Here is a 24297-nt window from a genome sequence, read left to right as displayed (position 1 = left end):
TGGACTTGCTGGCAGAGACAGTCTATTTTCAGTGCTGCTGCTGGCGATCTATGGTAAAGGATCTGGATGGGGGGATGAGTGAGAGAGAGACACCAAATCTGGTGGAAAGGTGGGATGGGGTACAAGGGAAGGGAGAGAGCTATTTTACAGCGAGGGAAGAGGTAAGGAGAGAAGAGAGAGTTAAATGATGCCAGGATCTGTGGGAAGAGAGAAATAATGGACTCATGGGGTGGGGGAGTAAAAGATGCTAGGACCTTTCTAGGGGGTGAAAAAGAGGGAGAGATCCTGGACCCATAAGTGTGTGTGTGTGTTGGGGGGGGGCAACAGCAAAAGAGAGAGGGAGCAGCCTGGCGTGTAGCACAGTGGACTGAGAACCTGGGAAAATGTGTTCAATTCTCACCGCAACCCATTAGAACATAGGAATAGCCATACTGGTTCAGACCAATGGTCCATCTAGCCCAGTATTCTGCTTCCAACAGTGGCCAATCTAGGTCACAAGTACCTGGCAGAAACCCAATTAGTAGCAACATTCCATGCTACCAATCCCAGGGCAAGCAGTGGCTTCCTCCTTGTCCATCTCAAAAACAGACTATGGACTTTTCCTCCATGAACTTGTCCAAATCTTTTTTTAAACATAAATACACTTCTTGTGACCCTGGGCAAGTCACTTAACCCTCCATTGCCCCAGTTAAAAAAAAACTTAGATTGTGATCCCACTAGGGACAGAGAACGTACTTGCTTATAAATGTAAACCACTTTGGTTGTACCACAGAAAGGCAATACATCAAATCCATGACCCATCTGCTGAATTCCCAGGGAGGAGGGCAGCAGGAAGAGAAAAGAGAGGGAGAGATTTTGGACCCTGAGGAGGGGGAGTAGGAAGAATGAGAGAGATATTCTGGACGGGGGGGAGGGGGGGATAGTGACACAGGGAGGTACTGCCACACATGCTGGGGGGGGTGGGGTGATAGAGGGACAATACTTGACACTTGGGGAGGGAGGGACACAGAGGGATGATGATAGTCATCCAAGAAGGGATACAGACACAGAAAGGTGATGCTAGATATGGCAAAAATATGGACACAGAGAAAATATGGACTCAGCGTGGTGGAAGGATAGGAGCAGGGACACAGGGAAAAAAATGGACAGGGCAGATAGTGGCACAAAAGGAAGATGGATTGTAGACATGGAAATTCCAAGTGGAAAAAAAGACCCTGGCAAGAGAGTTAAAAGAGTAAAGCAAAAAAAAAAAAAAAAAAAACAGAGACTGGGACCAATGTGATTAGAAAAATAAAATGACCAGACCACAAAGGTAGAAAAAAAGAACTTTATCTTCTATTTATCGATTAGAATATGTCAGTTTTTGGAATGTACATCTGCCAGAACTGGTGTTAGGGCTGATGCACTGTGAGGAAAACCTCCAGCATAGCAGTGTTAATTTGGTGCCATATTTCAACATTAAAGCATGCTCTTTTATGATAAAGGGGAGGAGAGGAGCACAGAAGAGTCAATAGTAAAGGAGACAGCTAAGATTGTATCTGTTTAGCAATGCAGGAACATTAAGAGCTCATTTTCAAAGTACTTAGACTTACAAAGTTCCATAGGTTACTATAATTTACCACTGCCTCCTACAGAGAGGAACAAAGGATAAAGAAGTGCTGCACAATGCAGAAAGAAGAGACTAGGGAGAATCCCAGAAGATCAGCCAAGCCTGATAAAGCTTCCAACACCAGACATTCCTCTGGGGAGAAGCAGATTTATAAGAATAGAGGATTAGAGAAAAAAATATACGAGATTATGGGGCTTATTTTCAAAAGAAAAGAATGTGCAAAAAGTTACACGAGGGGCAGTCTCTCTGTGTGCCTGAAGGAAGGGGGGTATCTGTATGTAATGTGTGTTTTCTGAAGGGTTTCACTATGCAGACACAGTCTAATATGTCTATCTTATAGTGGTATACTGTGAATCACTTGGGGGGGGGGGGGGGGGGCTGACCTCTACAAACAAATATTCTCTCACTTTTCAAACTCAGAAAAATGTGATATTTTTAGTCACTAGGGTCACAGTATGAATCCAACCCAGTTTCCCTGGCTCTTAGTTCACTGTTCTAACCATTAGACTACTCTTCAACTCCATAAAGACCTGTGAAGGGTTTTACATATTTTTTTTATTACATTTTTACCCCATGCTTTCCCACTCATAGCAGGTTCAATGTGGCTTACATATTATATACAGGTACTTATGTGTACCTGGGGCAATGGAGGGTTAGGTGACTTGCCCAGAGTCACAAGGAGCTGCCTGTGCCTGCAGTGGGAATCGAACCCAGTTCCCCAAGTCCACCACTCGGCCACTCCTCCACTCTATATCTAGGTACTTTCTCCACTATTGCTAGTGGACAAACCATCTAAGTTTTGTTCCTGGGGTAATGGAAGGCTAACTGACTTACCCAGGGTCATGAAGACCTGTAGTGGGAATTGAACCCAGTTCTTCAGGTGCTTATTCCACAGCATAACCTTTAAGCTATTCCTCTAACATAAGGAGTAGCCTAGTGGTTAGCAAAGCAGACTATAAACCAAGAAACACAGGTTCAATCCCCACTATAACTCCATTTTAAAGAGGTTAGGCTCTTCAGATTAGAAAAGAGACAGCTGAGGGGAGATATGATTGAGGTTTACAAAATCCTGAGTAGTATAGATCAGGTAAAAGTGAATTAATTGTTTACTCTTTCAAAAAGTATAAGGACTAGGAGACACCTGAAGTTACATGGAAATACTTTTAAAACAAATAAGAGGAAGTATTTTTTCACTCAACGAATAGCTAAATTCTGGAACTCATTGCTAGAGGATGAGGTAACAGTGATTAGCATATCTAGGTTACAAAAGGTAAAATTATGTATAATCATACCTGATAATTTTCTTTCCATTAATCATAGCTGATCAATCCATAGACTGGTGGGTTGTGTCCATCTACCAGCAGGTGGAGATAGAGAGCAAACTTTTGCCTCCCTATATGTGGTCATGTGCTGCCGGAAACTCCTCAGTATGTCGATATCAAAGCTCCATCCGCAGGACTCAGCACTTAGAGAATTACACCCACGAAGGGACACTCTGCCCAGCTCACCACCGCCAAAACGGGGGAGGGGAATTAACCCAGCTCATCCCCACACAAGTGGGGGAGGGGAATCCGTCCAGCTCATCCCCACGGAGCGGGGGAGGGACACCACACCCGCCGATGCGGGGGGATCTGGCTTATCCTGCAACCGCAACCGCGGGAGGAGCTGACTGACCCTAACACCGCCGAAGCGGGAGGGGTACAAAGCTGCCCTACAGCCGCACGAAGCGGGAGGGAGTGCCGGCAGAATTTATGTCTCAATCCAGCCCCGTAAAACGGAGGGGAGAGGAATGCAGCAGCTCACTGTAACACAAACTCGTCTCAACTCTTGAAGAATCCAAGTGAAAGAACTTGAACACGAAGTCTTTCTGAAATAACTGAAGACTAAACTTGAACCTGAAATGCAACCAGAATAAAAACAGAACAGATATCTGGGAGGGGCTATGGATTGATCAGCTATGATTAATGGAAAGAAAATTATCAGGTATGATTATACATAATTTTACCTTCCATATCATCAAGCTGATCAATCCATAGACTGGTGGGATGTACCGAAGCAGTACTCACCCAGGGCGGGACATTGAAATCCCTGACCTCAACACTGAAGCTCCAAACCGGGCCTCCGCCCGTGCAGCCACAGTCAAACGGTAATGCTTGGAGAATGTATGAGCCGAAGCCCAAGTTGCCGCCTTGCATATCTCTTCCAAGGAGACGGATCCGGCCTCTGCCATCGAGGCCGCCTGAGCTCTCGTGGAGTGAGCCTTCAGCTGGATAGGCGGCACCTTCCCCGCGGCCACATAAGCCGCTGCAATGGCTTCCTTGACCCATCTTGCCACTGTAGGCTTAGCAGCCTGCAGACCCTTACGAGGACCTGCAAACAGAACAAACAGATGATCCGATTTCCGGAAATCATTGGTCACTTCCAAGTATCTGAAGATGACTCGTCTCACATCCAGATATTTAAGAGCAGAGTACTCCTCTGGGTAGTCCTCCCTACGAAAGGAAGGGAGACAGAGCTGCTGATTCACATGGAAGCGAGAAACAATCTTGGGCAGGAAGGAAGGCACTGTGCGAATAGTCACTCCTGCCTCAGTGAACTGCAGAAAAGGCTCTCGACATGAGAGCGCCTGGAGCTCGGAAACTCTTCTGGCTGAAGTGATAGCCACCAAAAAGACTGCTTTTAACGTCAGGTCTTTCAGAGATGCCCTCGACAAGGGTTCAAAAGGCGGCTTCTGCAATGCTCTTAGCACCAGGTTGAGATTCCACGCAGGCACCACTGAGTGCAGAGGAGGGCGCAGGTGATTAACTCCCTTGAGAAAGCGCACCACATCTGGCTGCGAAGCCAGGGAAGCACCCTTCAGGCGGCCCCTGAAGCAAGCCAGAGCCGCTACCTGGACTTTAAGGGAACTGAGCGACAGGCCTTTCTCCAGACCTTCTTGCAGGAACGCCAACACTGAAGAAATTGGAGCAGTGAAGGGAGAAAGTGAGCCTGCTTCACACCATGCTGCAAAGATACGCCAAACCCTGGCGTAAGCAGTAGAAGTAGAGCGCTTCCTCGCTCTCAGCATAGTGGCGATGACCTTGTCTGAGAAGCCCTTCTTCCTCAGACGCTGCCGCTCAATAGCCAGGCCGTAAGACCAAAGGGAGAGGGATCCTCCATCACCACGGGACCCTGATGTAACAGGCCCCGCTCCACTGACAGCCGCAGAGGATCGTCGACTGAGAGCCTGATCAAGTCCGCATACCAGGGACGTCTGGGCCAATCCGGACCCACCAGGATTACCCTGCCGGGATGCTTTGCCACCCGGTCTAGCACCCTGCCCAACATGGGCCAGGGCGGGAACACATAGAGGAGCTCTTGTGTCGGCCACTGTTGGAGAAGAGCATCTACTCCCAGGGATCGAGGGTCCCGTCCTCTGCTGAAAAAGCGCGGCACTTGGCAATTGGCCGATGACGCCATCAGATCTAGGCTCGGCTGGCCCCAGCGCTTCGTGATGTCCAAGAACGCCTGAGCAGATAGTTGCCACTCTCCGGGCTCCAAGGTATGGCGACTGAGAAAGTCCGCCTTGACATTCATGACTCCGGCAATGTGGGCCGCTGAAAGCTGCTCCAGGTTCGCTTCCGCCCACTGGCAAAGACTCATAGCCTCCTTGGCTAGAGGGGCGCTCTTGGTACCTCCCTGGCGGTTGATATAGGCCACAGCCGTGGCATTGTCCGACAGGACCCGTACAGGCTACAACACCAGTACCGGGATGAACTCCAATAACACCAACCGAATGGCTCTGAGTTCCAGGAGGTTGATAGACCACTTGCCTCTGCAGGAGACTAGAGCCCCTGCGCTGTCCTTCCCAAGCAGTGGGCTCCCCAGCACATCAAAGAGGCGTCTGTCGTGACGACAATCCACTCCGGGGTCACCAGAGGCAATCCTGCAGACAACTTGTCTGTCTGCGTCCACCAGCTCAGCGCCTTGCGCACTGCTGGGTCCACGGGAAGGCGCACAGCATAATCCTCCGACATCGGAGTCCAGCGCAGCAGCAGAGATAGCTGTAGTGGTCTCATATGAGCCCTGGCCCAGGGCACTACTTCCATCGTGGCCGTCATAGAGCCCAACAGCTGCACGTAGTCCCAAGCCCGAATAGGAGAGGCTACTAGGAACTAGTCCACCTGAGCCTGAAGCTTGACAATCCGATTGTCTGGCAGGAACACTCTGCCCACTTGGGTGTCGAATCGAACTCCCAGATACTCCAGGGACTGAGTCGGGCGCAGCTGGCTCTTCTTCCAGTTGATGATCCATCCCAGGGAGCTCACAAGAGCAACTACCCGGTCCATAGCTTTGCCGCACTCTGCATAAGAGGGGGCTCGGATCAACCAGTCGTCCAGATAAGGATGGACTTGTACTCCTTCCTTTAGCAGGAAGGCCGCTATGACCCCCATTACTTTGGAAAAGGTCCGCGGAGCAGTAGCCAACCCGAAAGGGAGGGCTCTGAACTGGAAGTGTTGTCTCAGGACTGTAAAACGCAGAAAGCGTTGGAGAGGAGGCCAGATGGGAATATGCAGGTACGCTTCCTTGATGTCCAAGGAAGCCAAGAACTCTCCTGCCTTCACTGCCGCTATAACAGAGCGGAGAGTCTCCATGCGAAAGTGCCTCACTTTCCAGGCCCGATTGACCACTTTGAGGTCGAGGATAGGCCGGACAGAACCTCCTTTCTTTGGAACCACAAAGTAAATGGAGTAACGTCCCTTGCCAATCTGATTTTTTGGCACCGGAACGACCGCACCCAGGCGGATCAGGTTGTCCAAGGTCTGCTGCACTGCCACAGCTTGACCGGAGACTTGCAGGGAGAGAGTACAAACCCGTCTCTTAAGGGTTGGCAGAACTCTAGCTTGTAGCCGTCTCTGATGACTTCCAGCACCCACGCGTCTGAAGTTATAGTGGTCCACTCGCCCAGAAACGAGGACAGCCGTCCTCCAATCTGCACTGGGGCGTGGACCAAGGCCCCGTCATTGGGTACGAGACCCTGGGGGAGGACCGGAGGGAGCACCTCCGGGACGGCGGTCTCTGCGAAAGGAATGCTGCTTGGGGGAGAAATTCCTCTTGAAGGAAGAGGGGGCAGAGGAACCCGACTTGCCCGGGCGGTACCGACGGGCTTCCAGCAACCGTCCTCTGGAGGTACCGGGACGAGTACTAGCCCGAGCCCTGACCTCTGGTAATTTCTTGCCCTTAGACGTGCCGAGATCGGTCACGATTTTGTCCAGCTCGACCCCAAAGAGCAGCTTGCCTTTAAAAGGCAATCTAGCCAGGCGGGATTTAGAGGCGTGGTCAGCAGACCAATGTTTCAGCCGAAGCCACCGCCGCGCAGAGACTGTCTGAGCCATGCCTTTAGCTGAGGCTCTCAAGACATCATACAGCAAGTCTGCCAAATAGGCTAAGCCCGATTCCAGGGCCGGCCAATCAGCCCTCAAGGAAAGATCCGAGGGGGAAGCCCGCTGCACCATAGTCAGGCACGCCCTGGCCACATAGGAGCCGCAAACTGAGGCCTGCAAACTTAAAGCAGCTGCCTCAAAGGACGACCTTAAGGCCGCCTCCAATCTTCTGTCTTGGGCGTCCTTTAGGGCCGTGCCACCTTCCACCGGCAACGCCGTTTTCTTAGTCACCGCAGTGATTAAAGAATCCACGGTAGGCCACAGATAGGCCTCACGTTCACTCACAGCCAAAGGATAGAGGCGGGACATAGCCCTAGCCACTTTAAGGCTCGTTTCCGGGACATCCCATTGAGCCGCAATTAAGGTGTGCACGGCATCATGCACGTGGAAGGATCTAGGCGGGCGCTTCGTCCCCAGCATAATGGCAGAGCCAACAGGGGCTGAGGGAGAGACGTCCTCCGGAGAGGAAATCTTCAAAGTGTCCATGGCCTGTAAAAACAGGTTGGGCAAATCCTCTGGGCTAAAAAGCCGCGCTGCACAGGGGTCATCCGCTCCATCCGAGCGGGGATCTATCTCCTCCAAGGAATCCGCAAAGGACCGTTGGGAGACCTCAGACACGCTGCCCTCATCTACATCGGAGGAGACAAAGTCCTCCAAGGCCTGGAAATCCACCCGAGGGCGTTTACCTCTGAGAACCTCAACCTCTTTATCAGAAGAGGGAGCAGGGGCAGCGTTTTGCATGAGGAAAGCCTGATGCAGCAGCAAAACAAACTCGGGGGAGAAACCCCCCAGACTGTGCACTTCCGCAGCCTGGGCAACAGCCCTAGACGCACTCTCAACCGGCGCTCGCAATAGCGGGGGAGAGACATGCTGCGCATCCAAAATGGCGTCCGGCGCGAAACTCCGCCAAGGAGCCGCGCGGGAAGAACGGCGCTTAACTTTAGCCGCTTGTGCCGTCGCCCAAATTAAGGGCGTTCATGGCATTAATGTCTCCAACCTCAAGGGCGGCCCACGAAGAAGCCGTCCGAGCCGCGTGGCCGGCCAAGATGGCGGAGGCGAGGAGCGGGGGATGGGCGTTTATGGCGGGAAAAAACCGCCACGCCGGAGGAACGACCGGAGTTTCCGGCAGCACATGACCACATATAGGGAGGCAAAAGTTTGCTCTCTATCTCCACCTGCTGGTAGATGGACACAACCCACCAGTCTATGGATTGATCAGCTTGATGATATGGAAAAAAGGTTTGGACAAGTTCCTGGAGGAAAAGTCCATAGACTACTAATGAGATAGACATGTTGCTACTATTTGGGTTTCTGTTAGGTACTTGTGACCTGGATTGGCTACTGCTGGAAACAGGATACTGAGTTAGGTGGACCATTGGTCTGACCCAGTATGGCTGTTCTTATATATTACATATAACTACAGTACTTGGCATGCTGCACTTCTTCTACACAAAAGGGTCCCCTCCCAAAGGAAATATGTAGTATATCAAGAAATAGAAAAGGTATACATTAAAGATATCACATGTACTTTCTTCCATGTTATAAAGTCCTACCTGCTTACCTCATCAGAATGCCACATATCCTATATAATAATTCTCACCTCCAACATTCTATGCATCTGCCTGCCTGTACCCGTAACTTTCTTCACAGATGGGCTACGACGCCCTAGCTGATGTCACTAGACCCATTATGACGCGTCCTATATAATTCTCACCTCCAACTTTCTATGCGTCTGCCTGCCTGTGTCCGTAACTTTCTTCACAGATGGGCTACGAAGCCCGGAGGGTTGGCAGCGGGAAGTGGGGCTCGAGAGGGTCACGGCAGGGGGGGTCCAGGGGTCAGGAACTCTGAGGGGGGTTGGGAAATTGTAGGAAGGGGGGTCTGCAAATTGGAGGGAGGGGGCAGGGAGGTGGGGTCTGGAACTCGGAGAGAGGGAGGGGGGTCTGCAAATCTGAGGGAGGGAGGCAGGGAGGTGGGGTCTGGAACTCGCAGGGGGGTCTGGAATTCGGAGGGAGGGAGGGGGTCTGGAACTGGGGAGAGAGGGGTTTGGAACTCGGGGGGAGGGAGGGGGTCTGGAACTTGGAGGAGGGGACGAGAGGGGAGGAGGGAGGGCAATGCACCACCTGTACAAAAACGAAAAAACAAAAACGGGGGGATGACCCTGGAACTCGGAGGGAGGGAGGGGGAACGAAGACCCTGGAACACGGAGGAAGGGGGGACACTGGAACTAGGTGGGAGGGAGGGGCCCCAGGCACACACACTCTCTCTCACAGACACACTCGCACCCAGTCTCACTCTCTGTCACACACACACTCAGATTCACTCTCTCTCTCACACACAGTCACTCTCACACACACTCTCTCAAACATACACACGCCGAGGAAAAAAGGAAATAAAGGAAAAACAACAATTGCTTCAACAAGTTTAATCTATTTTGGTTTCACCCTTGTTAACAAAGTGACTAAAACAGAAGCAACAATTCTTCACAACCCATAAAATAAAATCACATAAAATCTTCAACTAATACACATTGTTTATGTAAGACATAGTTTTAACTCTCAAAAAAGATTAGAGGCTCCACTGGTTGCTCACAGCAAGATTATTCCACATGTATTTGAGGACTTTAAATGTATTGTAATCGACCATATAGTACAATCCATGAGAGGAGGGGATAGAGATTGTAAACTCCATCAGATTGAACAATGCTGGATATACAGGCTGAAATCTCTATCCCCTTCCGGATTGAACAATCGAATTGAATGGAATACCTTTATTTAAGAGGCTTCCCTTGCTCCTTTGTGTTTCCTATTAAATTAGTCAACTAAGTGCTATCACTTTAAGAATTCAGATTTCACTATGATAGGTTGAGAACGGAAGGCGTCAGTTTAAAAACCGGCGGCCATCTTTTCAAACATTACTCATTGAAAAGGAAGGCAGGATAGAAATCGGTAAGTGACAATCTATAAAATAAAGTTGCCAGCTTCTGTACTTTTCTCTAACTCATAGTTGTATGTATTTACTGTTTTTAGGGCTTCACTATGGCCGTGGACTCCGCTCCTTTAGAAGCTTGAAGCGAAACAGACATTTTCTGTAGAGAGCTCCCAGCTGCAGTTGTTGCTAAAGCCCAGATAAGTGCTGCCGATAAAAACATAAATATGTATAAAAACATCTAATATAATAAAACGCACCGTGAACGTTCTGAAGACAACGTTCTGTGAAGCCGGAAGTTTGAAGCCGGAAGCTTCAAGCTGAAGCCTTGAAGCCTTGAAGCCATCTGACGTCACTCCCAGTGAAGCCTTCAAGCCAGCCAGCCGTCTCTGCCCCGCCCTCGCCTCAAACCAAACAAATCGGGAAGCGAAGCGTCAGGGAAGGAGGCGGCGCTCCCGACGTCTAGCTTTACGTCGGGAGCGCCGCCTCCTTCCCTGACGCTTCGCTGCACGAACCGCCACGGAGGTAAAGTTAAAACGAAGAAGAAAAAAAAAAAAGGAAGCATGGATGCGAACGGGGGGGGGGGGATGCATGGATGCGAAGGGGGGGCATGGATGCGAGGCATGGATGCGAAGGGGGGGGGGGGGAAAAGAGGGCGGGCCAGGCTGGGACATGGGAGAGAGAGTAGCATGGATGCGAGGGGGGGGTCATGGAAGGGCAAGGAAAAGGATGAATGGAGGCGGCAGGGGACAGAGGAGCATGGATGGGCATGGATTGGGAGGGCACGACTCAGGGACAGAGGGGAATTGCTGGAAAAGGATGAATGGAGGCGGCAGGGGACAGAGGAGCATGGATGGGTATGGATTAGGAGGGCAGGGCACAGGGAGAGAGGGGAATTACTAGAAATGGATGAATGGAGGGGGCAGGGGAAAGAGGGGCATGGATTGGGAGGGCAGGACTCAGGGAGAGAGGGAAATTGCTGGATAGGGAAAAATGGAGGGGCCAGGTGACAGATGAGCATGGATGGGCATGGATTGGAAGGGGCAGGACACAGGGAGAGGGGAATTGCTGGATAGGGATGAATGGATGGGACAGATGGGCATGGATGGATATGGATTGCACAGCAGGCCTCAGGCATAGAGGGGAAATGCAGGATAGGGAAAAATGGAGGGGCCAGGTGACAGAGGAGCATGGATGGGCATGGATTGGAAGGGCAGGACTCAGGAGAGGGGAATTGCTGGATAGGGATGAATGGAGGGGACAGATGGGCATGGATGGATATGGATTGCACAGCAGGCCTCAGGCAGAGAGGGGAAATGCTGGATAGGAAAAAATGGAGGGGCCAGGTGACAGATGAGCATGGATGGGCATGGATTGGAAGGGCAGGACTCAGGGAGAGGGGAATTGCTGGATAGGGATGAATGGAGGGGACAGATGGGCATGGATGGATATGGATTGCAGAGCAGGCCTCAGGCAGAGAGGGGAAATGCTGGATAGGGAAAAATGGAGGGGCCAGGTGACAGAGGAGCATGGATGGGCATGGATTGGAAGGGCAGGACTCAGGGAGAGGGGAATTGCTGCATAGGGATGAATGGAGGGCACAGATGGGCATGGATGGATATGGATTGCAGGGCAGGCCTCAGGCAGAGAGGGGAAATGCTGGATAGGGATGAATGGAGGGGGCAGGTGACAGACAAACATGGATGGCCATGGATTGGGAGGGCACGACTCAGGGACAGAGGGGAATTGCTGGAAAAGGATGAATGGAGGGGGCAGGGGACAGATGGCCATGGATTGGGAGGGCACGGCTCACACACACACTCGCTTGGTGTCATACACTCACTCTCACAGAGAATCTGTGTCTCACACACACACTCTCTCTCTTGCCCACACACACACACTCTCTCACACTGTGTCTCACATACAGACTTGCACACACTCTCATTCTCACACACACTCTCTCACAAACACACTCACACCCAGACTCTCTCTCACACACTCACACTTTCACTCTGACTCTCAAACAGTCACTCTCACATACACTCTCCCAAACATACACACTCCAAGGAAAACCTTGCTAGCGCCCGTTTCATTTGTGTCAGAAACGGGCCTTTTTTACTAGTATAATAATAAAAACAAAAGTATAATAAATATATAATATATACAGATAAACTTGGAGGTCTTTATAAACTAATGAGGAGCTCATGCACTATCCACATTGGAAAACATTTCTGTCAATAGTGGATATAAGCATTCAATCATTCACTGTTTAGGTGTTTTAAGACAGAATGTTGAGCATCTGAAGTCTTTTCCCTCCAAAACATAAATCAATCTGTGAATCAGAGAGATACACTTGCTTTTTTGAGAGTTAAAACTTTAGTTTATTAGCTTCAACCCCCAATGCTAAGGAAGTGAAGATCTGTTTCAAAAGCTGCTCTACCTTCTGATCATTTGCATCTTTCAAGGAAGCACCATCATCTGCTGGGATGGTTGTCTGGGATGTTGACAGACTTAGTAAATGATCCTGCTCCACACAGGGGAGTGGATAAAGCCTTCCCAAGAGTGTGGAACCCCAGAGGGCCCCCCTCTGTGGCCTTCCATTCAGACAAGACTATTTGAGAAAAGGCTCTATGAAGCAGAAATGCCTTGGGGGGCCCACAGAGACCCTCCAGGATAGGATCTCCATCCAAGGGCTCCACTATGTGCAGAGTTGGAATATGGAGAGCTTCAGCCACTGAGTCAATCAGCTGACCCAACTTTTCATGAAAGAACAACTGCAGACTTCCGGACACTACCGGAGAATCCTCTTCTTCAAATGGTGAGAGGTCCTTGGGTCCTGGAGATCCCCTACCAATGAAGAACTCTCACAGTTCAATGACCGAGACCCAGCCCTTGGGCTGTAGCTTGAGGCTATGGCAGGCAAAGCCAGCTCCACACTCAACTGGAGGTAAGGACGCCACTAGCCCAAGAACTTACCCTCAGGGGCGTAAACCGTGACCTGCACTCTGAGAAGTCAGGCCTTGGTGAAGGACCTGCTGCACCAGCCCAGACCTACATATCTGCTGGAGATAGAAAAAATACTGGAGAATTCCAGACTGCAGCCTACCTTATACTGGTGAGGTCACTGGAATATTCAGTTTTTCTCTCTCCATCTGTTGGTGGGAAGGGGTGACAACCTGTTTATCTGGACTGGTCTAGCAGAGAAGATAAAGAAATGAACATTTGCTGGCTCTGTCCTGTTTGTTAAATTTTCTATAATCCACTTTGGTCTTTTTATTTCTCCTAAAAAATTAAAACATTATAAAACTATACTAGGCTGAAAGTAAAACCCCATCAAGTTTGTAGCTTATGAGCTGGATGGGGGATATTCATTACAGGTCTTAATAAACATATGAAACCTGCGCGCGCTAATTGTAGGCGCGTTACAAACGCTAATGCACCTTAGTAATCAGGGCCCTTAGTGACAACTGTCTAAAAGGATCACTCTACACCATGAATTTTAACTCCAAACTTAAATCACTGTAGGATTTGTTATATGAAAACCAAGAATACAAATTTCAGCGTGTGTTCTGCTGAGAGTACCATCAGGTCTAGGTCAGGCTTGCTTCTGCACTGAAGTGACAGTACATGGTTACACATGCGTGTGCTGGAAAAGGAATTTCTATCTTAATACTATAGAAATCTCCCTAGAAATGAAAACGGTTTTTGTTGAAAAGTTTCTATGTTGTGAAACTGAAACAATTATGGGAGAGTTTTCTAATCCTTTGTGTTCGAAATGCTGCAAAACCAATAAAGAACATTTACTAGAAAATATAACCAGCTAACAAAAGGGTCTGCATTAGAGCTTCTAAACATTAAAGATGAACAGAGAAAGACACTTAAAGACAGTAAAAACATTTTTGTGGATCAGCTTCCATTAGTGTTCTTGCATGTGCCATTAGCTCCCTCTGCTGGAAGTAAGCTAGAAAATCCACTTCACTCTTCTGTGGAAGGCAAATCCATCTTTGTAGATCCAACAAATAAATGGCAAATAGTGAAGTACCTAAAAACTGCAAAGTCCAAAAGTCACTTATAACATAAGTAAGCCATGCAGACGCAGGCCATGGTCCATCAAGCCCAGCATCCTGTCTCTGAAACTGACCAGTCTAGGTCACAAATACTCTCAAAAATGATTTTAACGTTCACCAGAGTTTGCAAGTCACATCACACAGGTGTGGAATGACAGAATAGGATTCCAACAATTTCTGCTGTTCCTCTAGCTTTACATATCACCTGTGGAATTTGTTTCAAGACTCTACCAAAATACCGAGTTAGGACTTGAGGTCTGGTAGAATAATATCTTCGGAAGGTGAAAAAAAATCAACTTATTTATGCTCACAAAAGACAAATTTGGAAGCGAGAGGATTTTTTCTGATCCTTTTCCTAAACCTGACTGGTTTTGGAGCACATTGGATGATCTCAGTGGCAAGTGCTAATGTCACACTTTGGTCACACTAATTTCCTCCTCTACCCATTTCTGGGAAGCAGCTAATGTGACCAGTGGAGTCTGAGGACTACAAACAAAATCAGCCTTCGAAGGAAAGGAGTGGTATATTTTCCTCCCCCCCCCCCCCCCCACCAAGTCTTCTCAGATGTTAATATATTGCCTCATCCATGTTATCATCGCTGTCACCACCAAAGTCTTCTCCATTATCAAAGTAGGACATAATATAATCTGTCTCCTAAGAACAGAAAGAAAAAAATTAATAAAGAGACACAATGAGGGCTCACAGAAGTTTCCATTATATCACAAATTCTTGCCTCTAATCTGGTGTTACCTATTGATTGCTTTTAGGAGAAGAGAGTCTATAAAAGCTTATCAGCCACTCTATTCCCCAATGGTAAGTACCACAATGAAAGCCTAAGGCACCCAGGAAAGCTTGAGAGCATGCACAAAGACACACAGCTTTCTTCCATCTAACAAAAGGTACAACATTAGCATCCCAGTTCTTATCAAGGAATCTGCAAGGGCCCTGGCTCCTGAGATTACATATAACCACCACAGACTTTATTCAGCATAGATAGGATTACCATATTTGCCTTGACAAAAGAGGACACCAATAGCCATGACCCTCCCCACCTTACCACACTCTGCATGCCCATCTTCACCCCCATACCTCCCTACCCCCTACCCACATTCCATCCATGATCAACATCCCCTCCTCTACCTTACTTTATCGTGCCCTGGTGGTCTAGTGGTCTCTTCGGGGGAAGGAAAGGAGTCCACTTTTTCCTGCCCGGCAATACCACTGCCCGTTCGCTGCTGGCGCTGCTTCAAAAAGACTTCTGTGGAAGTCTCGCAAGACCGCCATTTGAAGTCTCGGCAGCCATTTTGAAATGGAGATGGCAGCGAGCAGGCAGCAACATCACAGGGCAGGAAAAAGTGGAATAATTTCCTGCCACAAAGAGGCCACTAGACCCACCAGGGCACGATAAGGTAAGGGAGAGGAAGACACCCTGAGGCCCTCCAGTGCCAGCCTGCCCACTTGCCCACAAACCCGGACAAACGGGCAGGCTGGAAAAACCCGCCCGAACGTCCCCCAGTGTCCTCAAAAAGAGGACATGTCAGGTTAAAACTGGATATATGGTAACCCTAAGCATAGATCACAGCTTTACACTGAATTGAATACATTCTGTACGCAAATTTCCAAAGATGAACTTGGCTGCTTTGACTTCCTGGCACTGCAGTTAAGATTTACTTTCAACACTTGACATCATTACAATTCTAAAACTACAATGTGCAAGTGGCCTTTGGCAAATAGGGTTACCATATGGCTCCAGAAAAAGGAGGACGGATTGAGCCAGCCGGGTTTTACTTCCATTGCTTTTGGACTTGGTTCATTGCCCACAGACTTTGTTGTTTCTCCAGTGGGACATTTTTCTAGCTGCTCTGTCTCATTGCATCTCAACTTGTGCAAAGTTATAATGGCATGAAGGAGAAAAAAAATCTCAGTTCTGACTACAGCAACTGAAAATGTATGCAAAATAACACAAAATAAACTTTACTTTGAATGGGCTGTGTCAGCATTGTGGCACAGCAGCCACTAAACAGGGGGATTAGCCTAGAGAGCATTGGCCTCTTGACTGACTGTACATTTGTCCTTTAGATTGTAAGCTCTTCAAGCAGGGACTGTTCTTCCATGTTAAATTGTACAGCGCTGCGTAACCCTAGTAGCGCTTTAAAATGTTAAGTAGTAGTAGTAGTAAAAAAAGATATTAAGCTAGTTTTTAACTCTATTATGCATTCTTGTTTTGCAAGTCACCATGACTATTGTTTTGGAAGGATAGCGAGAAATGCAAGCAAATAAACAAAACTGAAGTACTTTAAAACTCAATTATAAGCATGATACACAGCCCTTAAATATAATGCAAATTAATTTGTTAGTGACCATTTATTAAATCCCCAGACTAGATTACCTCTTCATGTTCCTCATCGTACTCTTCCTCTTCTTCTTTTTCTTCCTCCTCTTCCTGTTTCTCATCTTCCTCTGATGTCACTTCCTCTTCCTTCTTTTCAAGTGTCTACAATTTACACATTTTATGGTAAAAGACCTCAGCTACATCTCCAGAAGACTTGTAGATGTGTTACAAAACAAAGCCAAATTAAGAAAATATAATGAAAAGTTATAAAAAGAAAGCAGCTATATGTTGCTCAAAATTTTATTCTAATTTAAAATTATCCTTAAAAATGTCTACTTAAGGCACAGTGTAACAATATGCAGTATTCTAATTTTATTCCACCTGAAGTACCAAATTTTTATGCATATACCCTTGGATTTTATATATGGCGCTCAAAACTGCGCATTCAAAATTGCACATGTGCCCATTTGTGGGCACAATTTAATTGAGTAACGAGCCAATTAGCACCATTAATTGACGCTAACAATTGATTATTGTGCTAACTGGCAATAATTAGAATTTACGTGCGCATCTTGCTAGGCATTATTCTAAAAAGATGTGTGCATAAATTCTTATGCGCAGATCTGAAAAGGGGGTATGGCCATGGGAAGGGCACACACTGTTACAGAATATGGCAGACCCACGCCTAATTTAAGCATGAGGATTTAAACAAGGTTTTAGTTGGTTTAAATCTTTGTGCCCATATTGAGTGTGGATCCTGGTGCTAAGTTATTCTATAAATGGTGCCCAACTTGGAGCACTGTTTATAGAATAGTGCTTAGCGCTAATATTTTCTAGAGCCATATATAGAATCTAGCCCATAACACGCCCACATGCATAAAACATGCAAATTACATGTCTATGTAAAAATAAACTCGTATAATGTGCCCGTGCATATAACACACACCATACCAGTTTATTTTTCTAAAACACGCTAACAGCTAAATTAATGTGTTTGTTTTTTAAGGGGGTTTCTTTTTAAATTCTTGCAGGCATTATTAGCATACGAAACTTGCAAAAAAAACCCAAAACTTAAAAGAAAAAGCCTTAAAAACAAATGCACAAATTTAACAATTAGTGCATCTTAGTAAAAATACACCAGGAAAGCATGGTCACGCATATAGCTCACAGGGGGTTATCATGGTTTGTAAAAATGTGTATAACATGCATGTTATTCTCCGGATTCTATATAGTGCGACTGGAGTTGTGCGTGCAAATCAAGTCATATTCTGATTTGTGCATGCACTTAAATATCTTAACAAGTCAATCAGCGCCGATAATTGCCAATTCACAGGAAATTATTGACACTAATTGGCATGAATTAGGATTTATGTGCAGAACCTGCTAAGCATATTCTGTAAAGGTCTCCACGTAAATTCTAAGATGCAGAACTGAAAAGGGGGTATGGCCATGGGTGTGGAATGGGTGGGTCATGGGCGTTTCTAAAATCTATGTGTGCCGATATAGAATACACCTGCTCCGTGCCTTAGTCGCCTGCATTTACACCAAGTTTTACTTGGCGTAAATACCTGCAACTAAATTTAGTCAAATGGATGGGCTCTAGACGCATTCTATAAACCATGTAGTTTACAGAATACGCCTAGGTGTGTTTTTGTTTGGCGCCGATATTTACTGCACCATATACAGAATCTGGCCCTATGCTTATAAAGAAGGTAATGAAATTGTAGGAATCAACACTCTTTGGAAGGATCTGATTTTAAAGTAGGTTCTGCAGTTTTTCAAAGCTCCCACATCAATTCTTTGCAGGAAAAATCACTTGTTGGAAATGGCACAAGGCAATTGATGTCCATTACTGAGTTTAAACTTAAGATAATTAATGGCATATTAGCTAGGCTCCTCACTTTTGGTCCTCTCAAGGAGTTAAAAGAAGCATTTAGACCCAAAGCCACCTGTTTTAGCCCTATTTTATAAAAGCAACATAGTCATCTATGTGCCTTTACAAAATAAGCATCCAGAATTAGCCCCCAGTAGCATGCAAATTCAAACACACAAATCTACAGCTGCTCTGAAGATGCTGTGTGCACCTATATTGAGCATGTGTAGCTGTATATTTGATAAAATATGCACATCCATGTAAAAATAAGTGCAATCTTTCGGTGCGTGTACGTTTTATGTGCGAACACGGATCTGCAATTCTATTATAAAGACCTGTACCACATGTAAAACAGGTTTTACACATAGAACAAGGTTTATAAAATTAACCCCCCAAAGAAGACAGCTTCTGTTCCATTTCTCCATGCCATGCAGAATCAGACCAAAGGTCCATTGACTCAAACATACTCTCTCCAACAGTGACAAATCCTGATCCCTAGATGTATCCAGCAGATCCTGAGAAGTAAATTCATTCCTTCTTGCTTCTGTATCTCACCATATTTATTAACAGCAAGATGGTTTGTGGTTTATAGAATTTTATTTGGGGGGTGGAGGGTGGGGCAGGAAGAAGTTACCTCCAGTTTCTTGATGATCTCCTCCTTATCCACTGGGATCCTCTGTTTACGTTTGGGAAGGATAACACTGGCTTCTGTAAAACAAGCAAGGAGAAAACATACTCGCATCTCCTGCCGCAGCATGCCTTCTCATGATTTAGCCACTGCAAGAGTATGCATGAATGAAGGGGACAGTTGTGCCAGGCAGGGAGACCAAAGCACAGCTCTTCTAATACCATCCTTAGTAGCTCTTGTTCCACTGTCTCTTCTCTTTCAACCTACCCTTGATTTAGATTAAAACAAACAAACAAACTGTAGCAACCTTCTTTGGCTAAGGAGGTGGAAGTGGAAATATAGTCCAGAGCATTACCACATTAGATACTGGTGTCTGGAAAATAATCCTCATAAGAGTTTCTGAATGCTGCCTCGAGAGCCATATTAGGTTGTTTTTTTTTTTAACAAATTACAGAAACTGAAAAGGTTTCTTTCCAACATTCATGTTAGTTAAACAGTAGTTACAGAAAGTTAGATACTGACTCTCTTTCTGTAATTTTCGCACCCTGATCCTGAGCTCCCGGGGAAGCATCTGCCAATCTGTAAAAACAAAATTGTGATTAGTGGATCAACATACCTCTGTTTTCCCTGCTCTACTCTAATAACATTATTCTGAAAGACTGATTTTTACAGTAAACATAAGCAGTGCAAGGTAGCAAGAGTTCCATCCTCTCTGTATTAATAAGTATAATGGGAGAGAGAAACTGAATTTTTCTGGTATGCAAGAAAAATCTGTTTTTCCATTTATATCAAATGCTCTAAATAAAAAAATAGATAAATAAAATTACTTGGCCCTTTTACTAAGCTGCGCTAAAAAGTGGCCAGTGCTATAACTAGTGCAAGGGTTTCCCTGTGCGCTAAGGCGACCTTAAGCACAGCTCTAAAATGGCCGAGTTTTCATTTCCTCAATTAATAGCCATGTGCTAATTTCTCAATTAGCACGTGGCCATTATCATGTGAGCCCTTACCGACACCTATTTAGGGCTCATGTGCTAATTGGTAAGTGTGCGGCAATGTAGCTGCGCTAACCAATTAGCACTGGGCACATCTACTTTCTGCTCCCCTAAACATGCCCCAGTGCTAAAAACTAAAAAGTATTTTTTAGCACCTGGGAAGTGTGCACAGATACCAACACTACCACAGGACAACTGAGCGTGCCCCATGGTAGTGCACTTTCCCGTATGGTAAGCAAGCGTTAGTGCTTACTGCTGCTTAGTAAAAGGACCCCATAATAAATAAGAAAACAAATTATAAGACAAAATACACACTAATAAAAAAGAAACAGATAATAAAAGATTTTTTTAAATTGAAGGAATTATAAACTTACCACATCAAATACATACATGAAAACCCTTAAAGAGCATTTCCTGAGTAGGCGGTATTTGCATCCACTCTTAAAATGAGATCATCTCCCCCAAGCAAACCCTCATGCAGAATCCTAACAATTAAACAAGATAGGCATTCATGGTTAGCAGTCAACCAAATGTGTACCTACAGAAGATACAACTGTGTCCTTCATTGTCACAAGGATCCTCTAAAGAATCAAGTGATCCTAAAATATATATGTTAAGAAACATATTTTGATGAATCAGTGAGCTTAAAGAGGGGGCTGAATGTACCCTTGAATAAAAAAAACAAAAGATGAATAGTAGGTGATATGTCACTCTTATGGTGTCTGGACAGTGTCACTTTTAGGAAAATCCAAACCAATGTGCAAAACCAGAGTAAATGAGTACGTACCTGGGCTCCAGTCTATGGCATTGTCAATGGGTCCTGAAGTCTGATACTTATCAGAATATCGTTCAACATCTTAAAAGGGGAACAAACAGAAGTCAGAGAACAGGAAAAATAAATTACTGATTTAAGAACTAAGACAAAAGTGAAATTATTCTTACCTGTTAATTTCCTTTCCTTAAGTCCTGATAGACCACTCTAGACCAATGGATTGTGTCCCATACCAGCAGATGGACGGTAGAGACATTTGCCATTGACATCAGCGCTATAAGTAGTGGTGCAACATGGAACTCTTTGTCCAATGCCAAGGCAACCAGATCAAGAAATACCAGAAATCAGAACAAGAAAAAGAGAAGGAACCCTAGGATCAATCCAGGGAACTCTAATAATTACCATACTCAAGTTCTAATTATATATACACAGTCAAAGAATGAACGAGGGAATGCTCAGACGGAAATCCTGGGCTGAAGTGTACCAGAGGAGGGGGGGACCCAGGATAGCAGGACTCAAGGAAAGGAAATTAACAGGTAAGAATATGTTCACCTTCCTTATGATTTGGTTAGGCCAGTCCAGACCAATGGGATGTACTAAAGCTTTACCCTACAGGGTGGGAGGAATACAAGACAAGGCTCTTTACATGAATGCCCTGCCAAAGGCACTATCTCCCTGAGCCAAAACATCAATCCTGTAATGTTTTACAAAGGACTGGAACAATGACCACTTCATTGCCTTGCAGCTATCTTCCAGGGAGACTGCTTTGGCCTCCGCCCAGGAAGCCGTTAGTGATCTTGTCAAATGCACTCTAAGTCCTTCCAGTATCTGCTTGTGGATGGAAAAGTATGCAGCTTTAATTCATCGCGCAATGGTCTATCTGGACACTGCTTGTCCCTTATGTGGGCTCCAAAACAGAACAAATCATCTGATCTGCTGAAATTGTTGGTGACTTCCAAATAACAAAGAAAAGCTCAACAGACATCCAATTTAGGAACAGATTGATTCACATGGAAGGGAGAAACCACCTTTGGCAAAATGAAGGTACAGTACAGATCAAAACCAAATTGTCAGAGAAATGTAAGAAAGGGTTCCCAACAGGAAACAGCCTACAACTCTGAGACCCAGTGGATTTAACAAATCACTACCAGGAACACTGTTTTTCAGGGAGAGATCCTGCACCAAAAATCTTTGCAATTGCTTGAAAGGCAGCTGTGCTAAACCTCTCAAAACCAGGTAGAGGACCCATGCAGGAATCTGACCCCTTGACAAAAGTGGACTATATTCATATGGAAACCCAAAGGCATCCCTTTCAGTTTACCATGAAAACATGCTAGAGCTGCTACCTGAAATCTAAGACAGCCTGGGGGCCAACCCTTCATCCAGTCCTTGTAAAAAAGCTAAGATTAGGGACAGATCAACCCCGTGGGGCTTGCCACTCCTGCTCTTGCATCAATGCTTAAACTGTCTCCAAACTCACAAATAAGTAAAAAATGTGAAGGCTTAAATGCCTTAAGCAGAGTAGCTACCACCATGTGGACATAACTCCTGCAAGCTAAGCGTTAATTCACTAGAGCTATGCTGTAAGCCAAAATCTAGCCCTCTGGGAAGGAGGGGCAACTCCACCAGACGTTTTACTATATGGCCAATTAAAATCACTAGCAAGGAAAGTTTCACAATCCTGCGGACCACACAACCAATCAGCGGCCATAGGGGAAAGACATGCAGAGGCTCCTGTGAGGGCAAGATTGGATCAACACATAGATCCCCATTACTCCTTCTATTTTTCTTAGTCTGAAGAAGGCAAGGGCACTTGGTATTTTGACACTCAACCATGAGATCAAACAGTGGCTTCTCCCAGTGATTCACCAGCATCAGAAACACTGGGTCCAGAGTCTACTGACTGAGGAAGTCTGCTTGCATGTTCTACATCCCTACCATGTGTGCTCCGGAGAGAGCCAGGAGACTGACAACTCAAGAAGTAGGGCTACCTCTTGAGCTACTGTTACACTTCTGGTACTCTCTTACTTGCCAACATACGCTACCACTATGGTATTGTCCGACATTACTCGAACTGCTTTTCCTTTCAGCAGGGGAAGAAAGTGAAGGAGAGCCAAATGAATGGTCCCTGCTTCTAGCTGACTGATCAAGTATGATGCATCCAGTTGAGACTAATGTTCCTGAGCCTCCTGATTCAGACAGTGAGCCTCCGGTGGGTCCAGGGAAACTCCACAGAAGCAGTGATCTGGCTGATCCCATCACTTGGTCCCTGGGCTGACTCAGAAGGAGAAACCTCACCTTGAACACCTGTGACTTGGGGGACCAACGAGAAGGAAAAGCCTGTTTGATGTCTCATTTTATGTTATTGTGTTTATGATATAATGCTTAAATCAACATTATAAACTGTTCTGATTAGTGTTGTCAGATAGGACGGTTTATCAAATTCAATAGATAATAAACTACCTCTAGGGTAGCTATCATGAACCCAACAGCTGAGAGTTCCAAGTGCACCACTCCTTATAGCGCTGATGTCAGCAGAATATTCAAATTTCTCTGCCTCCCATCAGCTGGTACAGGGACATAATCCATTGGTCTAGATTGGTCTAGCAGGATAAGAACTCAAACCAAGATCATAATCTGAAGTGGAATAATGTTTAGAAAACTTGGGCACCAGACAAAATTTGTAAGATCAAGAGGAATAAACTGTCCACAAAGTCACAGGGTATGCGTTCATAAACTCTGATTGCTTTCCTTTGTTTACACAATGTATACAATGGGTCACAGAACTTGAATAAGATCCACCTGTATATATAATATCAGATATGCACACTGTGATTACTTTCTCTACACAATGAGAAGTGGGAAGGGTACATGAGCTAGAAGAATGATTCACATTGCTACACAAAGATGTGACAGATACCCTTTTTTGGTGCAGCTGGTTTCACATAGTAAGGTAAGCTTTTCATAGCTCCTCTCAGCTCCTGCTTCAAGGCCAGCATATATTCCACTTCCTCTCCTGTGAGCAGAGGGACTGGCTTATATTCCAAGACCTGCAGAAGAGGAACATATCAAAATACAACCAATACAAACCTCAAACACACCTCTGCTCTAAGACAAAGAAGAAATGTATTTATCATTCGATTTATAATTCTGCCTTTCCAGTCAAAGCTGCAAGACAGAAACCTCAGTTTTATGCAATGATCACCCCTCCAAAATGTGCAGTGAAACAATCCCCTATATGACTAACCAGGCAGAAACCTTTCTGGTTTGTTCAAGACTCAAGCACAAGACATAAAAGGATTCATCTCTGAAAAGTACAGTCTCCAGGAATAAATCTCCCAAAATAGTCAAAATCATAATGGTGTAAATGGTAAAGGTCAACTGGCCATTAAGTCTACCCAAACTAAGATATTCTCTCTGGTCTACCGCCACTTGCATAGATGAGCAAATGAATCCCTACTGCCTAAACCAACACAGGCTCCTTCATCCACATCTTCTACCCAACCTCTCAACCCTACTCTGAGAACTACCTTCAACAACTATCTCAAGTATACCCCTATCTTTCATATATTTTACCTGTTCTATCTGACCTGCCCTTTACCTTTGGGCTCGATACCTGTTCAAATATTTTTAAATTCCACCACCATTTTTGATAGCTACTAGCTCTGGCATT

At 45.9% G+C, this 24297-nt stretch overlaps 1 protein-coding gene across 2 annotated transcripts in view; it reads right to left on the bottom strand.

Moving 5' to 3' along the window:
• Window positions 1-12088: 12088 nt before the first annotated feature.
• LOC115474593 (DNA-directed RNA polymerase III subunit RPC7-like) overlaps window positions 12089-24297 on the bottom strand; it is a 40798-nt gene continuing 28589 nt past the window's right edge. For both annotated transcript variants that reach the window (XM_030210120.1, XM_030210119.1), the window contains exons 4-9: window positions 23545-23674; window positions 20640-20708; window positions 19383-19439; window positions 18867-18940; window positions 16417-16521; window positions 12089-14681 (exon numbers count right to left, since the gene is read on the bottom strand). In XM_030210120.1, coding sequence (XP_030065980.1) covers window positions 14595-14681; window positions 16417-16521; window positions 18867-18940; window positions 19383-19439; window positions 20640-20708; window positions 23545-23674 — 522 coding nt within the window. In that variant the 3' untranslated portion in view covers window positions 12089-14594. The remainder of the gene's footprint in view (window positions 14682-16416; window positions 16522-18866; window positions 18941-19382; window positions 19440-20639; window positions 20709-23544; window positions 23675-24297) is intronic.

The sequence above is a fragment of the Microcaecilia unicolor genome, chromosome 7, assembly GCF_901765095.1.
Source record: "Microcaecilia unicolor chromosome 7, aMicUni1.1, whole genome shotgun sequence".
NCBI classification, from domain to species: Eukaryota; Metazoa; Chordata; class Amphibia; order Gymnophiona; family Siphonopidae; genus Microcaecilia; species Microcaecilia unicolor.
The sequence above is the reverse complement of the archived record's forward strand: the minus strand, read 5'-3'. Positions and strand labels throughout refer to the sequence as shown.